We start from the raw sequence: 7,613 nt of genomic DNA, 5'->3' as shown, positions 1-7,613 counted from the left end.
TATTGCAGAAGAGGCCCTTTGGCTAAATAGATTTTTTTTTCTGTGTGGGAGGCCTGCATCTCTGATCAGGTTTTAGCATTGAGGACACATCTCCTGAGAATTTAATTCATCCCTTGATAAGATAACATAAGATAGGATAAGATGTTCCTTTATTAGGGGAAATTCAAATTGGCACAGCAGCACAGGGGAATGTAAAATGAAAGAAGAAAATACAATAAAAGTACAATCAGTAAACATAGGAATCGAGTATGTATAACACATACACACTATATACACACTATGTACAATCAAAATACAATCAAAATAGAATCTGTCAGCGGAGATGGGAGATGTTGGCTGCTTTGGCGTTGATCATGAAGGCGCAAGCAAAGCAGAGAGAAAAGTAGGAAAATATATAGTAGTTTGGATACCTTTAGAACTAATAAATAAGCCGTTTTGATTATTTATCTGTTGTTAGTTTCTTATTTCAGGTTCCTTACAAATAAATTCATAAATAAGTAATGAGGAGTTCATATTGTGCAGTTTAGAAAAACAAATTCCACAGAACATATAAAACATCTTGTCAACAACATAAGTGGACTGATATATAGAAGTTCTTACATTGATTTGCTGGATACTAAAGAACAGACAAATCCCTTTTAAAAAACATTTTATGGTTGATATATTGATATGATTGCCAGTAATTATTTGAAGTCCATTACAGTGGATGCTGGGTTTGAAGGAATTAGGGCTTACAGAAGGGTGTGTTTAGGGGCTTGTTGGCTTGATTGACAAGTGTCCCGGGGGTATTTTGAGCTTCTCACACTTCATGCCTTGGTAGATGCTCATCGACCTAAGTTGTCCCAACCCCCAGGTTTCTCAAAAAGGTGCCTGCGAGTGACACCTAATCCTGACTTCAAAAGTCCCATCGGAAACCTATGAGTGTCATCTCAGAAGCTGCATCGTTGGTTTTACTTCTAAAACCTCTGCCAATCAAAAAAAAAAAGCATAAAGAGAGTGATGGATGAGTTGACGCTATCATTGAGATTATTGGGAGTTAGATGAGAGCAGGGGCTGATAAAATACCCTGTGCAGGCATGTCACTGAGCAATCCAGTAGTTTAATTGATGTTGATATCTAATAAAATGAACGGTTAGTACTCATGCCAAAGAGACACTACAAAGACAAACTGCTGAATGTGTTGTGATTATTTTATCTTGTAATAAAATTATTATGTAATCTATATACATGTGACAAGACACAAGACAAGAAATAATTCAATGCTTGCCAGGGTAATCCATAATTTTAAAAAAGGACTCCATAAATACCAGTTGTAAACCTCAATGTCACAACTGGCATTGTATGCTCAATACATCAACAATAACAACAGCAAGTATTCTCTGAAGAGATATGAACTTTCTTTTCAGATTCACAACCGTCTGGATCAGAGCTGCTGTGGATTCAGGCCCAGGCAGGAGGATCTGTGTGTGGAACTCGGCCACCATGCAGAATGTAGGGACCAGAACCACATACAGCTGACAAACATCATCTACAGGCGTCATGACCCCAAACACCTGGTCTTCACCAACAACAAGGGGTTCTTCGACAGAAATGAGGACAACTTGGACTTCCGACTCCTGGAAGGAATCAAAGAGTAAGTTAGGATAATATCAATATATATATATATAATTATTATTATTTCATAAATACTGATGATTTCAGTGGCTTTGTGTTTATTGCTCTGTTAAATTAATATAGTAAACAACAATCAGATTTTGTTGGAGCAACAGTGACTGGTGAGTAAGTCTAGCTGATTTTCCACAGTTTCTGATGTCCTCCCCCAACAACATGGTTGAAAAATTCTAGCATGCAAAACAGATATTTATCTCTGAGCAACACATTCTCACTCCCAACTTCTCACATATGGAAACTTGGTCAAGACCCCTTGGCGTAAAAGTGTAGCTTTTGCATGTGTAGGGCTCTACGGTCAAGTTAGCAATAATAAATATGCAATGTCGAGTTAGACTTTTTAAAATAAAACTACTGGTTAACAACATGAAACGCCATCGCGATTTGGTTAGGTTTAGGCACCAAAGCTACTTGGTTATATCTAGGAATTAGCTCTGACCCCGAATAGTCGAAGATTCGATGCTTCGATGGGCGGAGCCTGATTCGACTGTCAATCTCACAGTCAAAGCTTCGCAGCGAAACAAGGATCATGCCATTTTGGCGATATTGGGGTCTGATTTTACATAGAACTACCAGTTTTCTCCCAAGAAGTTAATATACAGCCTATTACAATATAAATTTCAACATTTAATGCTGTAAATAAACATGTAGAAAGAATAAAACTTTCATTAAATGTTTTTAAAGTGCGTAAATAAATCCAAAATTGTAACCCTAACCCTGGGTCGTCAGTGCGCATGTGTAGGCGTAGGGCATAGAGTGTGTGTGTGTGTATGTCAGAAGAGGAAAGGTTGCTGAAGAGACCGAGCCCCAGCTTCACTGGTTCACTGAGTTGTCCGCACCTCGCGGGACTTTCGGATAATTTATCACTGTTGATGAACCACACAAAGAATATTATATCATTTTTAAATAGCCGGCTACTTGAAATAGACCCTTGAGGAACCGCGACGTGCATGCATTTTTCGTCAGCATGGCATGCACTGAACTCTGCACAAGACCGGCAAATGGCAGGCGAGGGAGAGAGAGGGTCTTCAAAAAGCCTCAGTTTAGCTGGAATTTACAGTTTAAGTTGAATGAATAGAGCTCTGCCGCTTCTCAAGATTAAAGCAGAGCTACCGTGTGTTGAACCTCTGCCATGCTTGTTCAGGAATTAAAATTTTTGCAATAATTCCAAAACACATTGCCGAGACATTGCTTTCATTTCGTCTATCTTTTGATCAATAAATCAGCCAGTCATACCACTGGGGAGACAGAACAGAATCTGCAGTTTGGCAAGGACACTTGTGTCTCCGCCCTACACTTGGAGCCTATATTCTGGCACTCAAATCAGATATAAAGGAAACATGAGTCTAGATTTAGCTGTTTTCAGATGACTTAAGGCTGCAAGACTGTATTAATACCTGATTTTTGTTTGATCTTATGTTGATTTTTTTGTATTTCTGAATTTTTTTTAATCTCTTTGACTTTTATCAAAGCTAAATAAACTGTTTTTATTCCAGACACATTCTACATGTTCATTGGAAAAGCTGAGCTGCATGAAAAAAAAACACTACACAGTCTCTCCATGGCTCTTCTCCTGTCATTTTCAAAATCCACATGATCATGTTACACCTTTGTCTCCTGGGGTTTGCCATTTTAGTAATACAAACCTTTCTCTGAGGTAGAACTCCTCTGCAAGCAGTCCACTTAAAATCCACTCAAAACTCATTGAGGCAAGCCACAAAACAGTATCTCTGAGTGAAGCACTTCTAGCAGCCATACTGACTACATATCTAGTAGTAATGCTTTCAGCCTGGGTAGATTTGTCTTGTTCTTGTTGAAAACATTTGAGGTGTAACTTGCTCACATTCTCCAGTAAAAAAAAAAAAAGACTATGCCTACGACCAACTTCACTGCAGCCAGCTGCCACAGCTTCCATTGATACAGTGATCTAATTTTTCATCTCTGCTGATATTTTACTTTTAAAATACTTTTATCCACTTGTGAGTTTTCAAAATGTCAAGAAATACCAGAAGTCATGTAGCCTACTGCTTGAATTATTAGTTACACTTCATGTAACTCAAACTGAAGTTTTTATCATGTGAAATGTTTTTCACTCATGTCCCATCCCACTCCCACAAAAATACTCCTGTCCAGTCCTAATCCCATGACAGTAACAAAAAATATTGTTCTGTCACAATCCTAGAAAAGTTACTCCCGTCCCATCCTGTTTCCATTTAAAAAATCTGGCAAATATCTTTATTTACATTAGAACTGCATATTTATATATTACAACTGAACACGTCCTGCATGCTGCCGTTTGCACGCATTTTTTCCTGTCCTGACCCAGTCCCATGATGAATAGTGAAACTGACTCACATCCCACAGTAATCCCAAACAAATGTCAGCCTCTTATACAAACATCCTCAGAGGCAACCAATGCTGAATATGTGATTGACAAATGTAATGAACTACAAGAAGCAAAGAGCCACTGATTTTTCTGATTTCAAATTACCAAATTCTAATGGCAAGCTGTGATCAACATATAGTATAAAATACATAATGTAAAACTTCATTTAATAGCCGAGTCCCAAATAGCTGCCTATCCCGTGTACTGGCCTGGTGTGGGAACACATTTTGACAAATAAAGGCCTGCCTCAATTTAACACCTGGTCTAGTTTTTATAGAAGTTCTTTGGATGTATAAAACTTCTTAAACCCTGCGAGGTCGCCTGCTTTAGCTGCTTCTAAGCTGCTTCTAAGCTGCTTAGATCGTTAATACAATATATATTAATGTTTAAACGTATGGTCAATATGTCCGTATGAACATGCTACACATCGTTAGATGGTTAGATTCTCCACAATTCAGTAGTTCAGTTCATTTAAGGGAAACAACAAGACCCAAAGTCTAATTCTTATAGATTTACCGGTGTAACCTGCCTGGTACAAGAGAGGAAAGGAAAAAAAGTGATGACTGCAGTTACCTTTGAAGCGCTTGTTAAGCCCAAATGTGTCGTTCCTTGATTATTTATATTCCTTTAGTCTGTAAGGGTCCACCCATCAAAATAATCAAAACAGCTTTTCATAAAAATTAATCCAAGTTGTGAATCTTGTCACGTGAAGTCCATCGCTCACTGTCTCCTAACTTCTCTCATCCTGCACTGTGTTGTTGTCCTGATGTTACTTCAAAATAAAAGCGCATAAGCTGTCTGTCAGAGCTAGAGCAAATGAATGACGTGTATTTGATATTATTTGATCATTTTTATACAAGTATTATTCTGTTTGAAATAAATAAACTGTTTCATAGTAGTTTCAGTTTTGTGCAAAAGGAATTAAAGGCCTGTCCCATATGGATGCCTGTCCCAAATATAGGCAGGGTCAATTCAGTGATTTTAGCAAATAAAAGCTGAAGTTGTTACAGTTACCTTCTTAATATTGCGGTTGGTAAAGTGTAAAGAAACAACCAGGACTAATGTGATTGTATGTTCAGCTATTTTTTTGACTTTATGCATAAAAACAGGGTTCTATGTCTTCACCCATTAAGAACCAATCAAATTATTTCTTGCCCCAGCCAAAGGCAGCTTTAACTCTGAGAGATGTACATGAAACTAAAAGTCAAATTTGATTGCTGACTCTTTTTCTGTCTTTCTGTCACCAGGCTTCCAGAGCAGGCAGTGGTGGTGCTGAAGAGCAGGAGGCTAAGGGAGAAGCTCCTCCAATCTCTGTTCCTTGACCAGATATACTGGGAGAGCCAGGGCGGCCGGCAGGGTATCGACAAGCTGATAGATGTAATTGAGAGGCGGGCCAAGGTCCTCCTCACTTATATTAATGCTCATGGAATCAAAGTCATCACAATGAATGTGTGATGAGAGTCACACAAGTCAAGTGGCCAAATTTCTGACAGTGACTTCTGTGGGTCTGGATAAAAACATCTATACATCTAAAATTGTTACACATCATGTAATTTGTGGCAATCTTTCAATATCAACATATATCACAAGAGCATTAGAATTCCTCATTTAACATTCACAGTGAAATATTTGTAAAGTTAAGTTAAATTAATATTTATATATTTTTTCTTTAAAAATTTGTAAAAATAACAAGTATCTTGCTAATGAAGGATTGTATTATACTTTACTATTATTAATTGCTTACTATTCTTTTAAAATAGCAGAAGTTGTTGTCATTTGTGGCTAAGGAAACACTACAGCAATATTTTTGTTTTAAAAAGATTCTGAGAAAGGCTTTTTTAAATAATTTAGACATTTAAAAAGTGCCTTTTTTAAACTCTTATTTAAATAAAGAATGCATATAAGAATGATATATGTAAGAAAATGCTGTAGTTAAAACCTTTGCTACCCCTGAGGCCTTCCAGCACTGCATGGTGTATGAATTGAATGCACTAAATAATACCTTAATTTCGTATCTGCTCATTAAGTGTGTGGCAGGAATTAAGATGTTGATAAAGCCTCAACCCAGATCCGCTGAGCTTGATTGGGGTCACACATTATACATTGAATCTTTTTATTTTAATTGAATGAGTATTTTAATCTTGTCTAGAGTCTTAAATTGTTTAGTTTGTTTTTACAAACTACCAAGAAGTCAAAGGGTTTCCCCAATTTTTATACTTTTAAGATTCAAAACAGCATCAGTTATTGTGAACACTGTATATTATGAAACCTATTTGGTAAGAACTTGGCATAGTGACTGTACATTAAGAACTTTAAGATAAGAAGTCAGATGGTGTTATTCTGCTTTATGCACATTTTCAATTTAACTACAAAAATACCTTTAGCTGTAAACAATTTTATTGTGTTTATTTATTTTTGTACTTTTTTGTGAATTGTTGAAGATGTCTGAACATCAGATAGCAATAAACACATTTATTTAGTGTTAAGGGAAATAAGCACATTCACTCAGTCACAGTCACAGTCACAATCCCAGTCACTGATAGCTTTTAAATTTACCTTTATTAAATTTTAGCTTAAAATATGAAAAGACTTCAGGTGTCTGTTGTCTGTTTGACTTTACTGCATCTACCTTACTATGATTGTATAAAAAGTTTTTAATGAAAAAGCCACCATCAAATAACTATTAACAATATACAATCTATAAAAGTGAATTTGCAATGCCATTCTTTCCACTCATAAAGCATGGTCAGAAATAGCCTGTGGCTCTGAAATCTGACTCAGAGTGTGGCAACTGCTTTTCATGCTGTTGTAAACAGTGTGCTTTGGACTCTGAGAGAAGGGGTCGACTGGGCTTTGTGCGTTATTTTCTTGTGTTCGTGCCGGGCATTCACTTGACTGTTGTTTTAACCTCTCTGCACCCGCATTAGGGCATCACTGGGGTCCATGCCTCTGTGTGTTTGTGATAGAAAGGCACCTCTAGTTCCCAGAGTGCTCTTCAGTGGAACTTACTTCCTTTACACGTGTGTGTATGCATATTCTCACACAATAACATACATACATGCATGCAAAACTATATGTAAAAACACGTTCAGACAAACAGGCATTAGGACCTGGGCTCTCCCTGACACTTTCCCCATGTATCCACATTCAGTCCCACTCAGTGAAAAACCAGTGTGTTAAATTCTGCAGGTCAAGTACAGCACTTCAAACTGACAAACAAGCCTTTACAAGCAGCTAGTCAGTCAACTCAGACATACTCAGCCAAGCATTAGTTTTCACTCTTGAAAAAACATTATCATTATCATATTGAATATGAGGGAAGTAAAAGTCCTAGTGTGCAGTCCCCTGGCACAAGTGCAAATATTTAATGTATAAATTCAAGCATTGAGAAAAAAGGTATCCATTTCAAAGAGCTGTCTTAAAATCCATTAAATCCCCCCCACCCATGCCAAATCCTAAAAGGTCTACCACAGTGGATAGGGTCATCACTTCTCAATTCTTGGGAATTGTTAAAAAAAATAACAGCCAAACTCACAATTTTAGCATAAACAGCCAAGTC

General features: G+C 37.2%; 1 protein-coding gene across 1 annotated transcript in view; it reads left to right on the top strand.

The window, feature by feature from the left end:
- The window catches only part of gask1b (golgi associated kinase 1B), a 12,236-nt gene extending 5,595 nt beyond the window's left edge, over positions 1–6,641 (top strand). Inside the window, exons 3-4 of the mRNA XM_046031312.1 lie at positions 1,407–1,633; positions 5,302–6,641. Coding sequence (XP_045887268.1) covers positions 1,407–1,633; positions 5,302–5,509 — 435 coding nt within the window. The 3' untranslated portion in view covers positions 5,510–6,641. The remainder of the gene's footprint in view (positions 1–1,406; positions 1,634–5,301) is intronic.
- The last annotated feature ends 972 nt before the right edge of the window (positions 6,642–7,613 follow it).

The sequence above is a fragment of the Micropterus dolomieu genome, linkage group LG19 (genome assembly GCF_021292245.1).
Source record: "Micropterus dolomieu isolate WLL.071019.BEF.003 ecotype Adirondacks linkage group LG19, ASM2129224v1, whole genome shotgun sequence".
NCBI classification, from domain to species: Eukaryota; Metazoa; Chordata; class Actinopteri; order Centrarchiformes; family Centrarchidae; genus Micropterus; species Micropterus dolomieu.
Note: the sequence above shows the minus strand (reverse complement) of the source record. Positions and strands in the feature narration are given on the sequence as shown.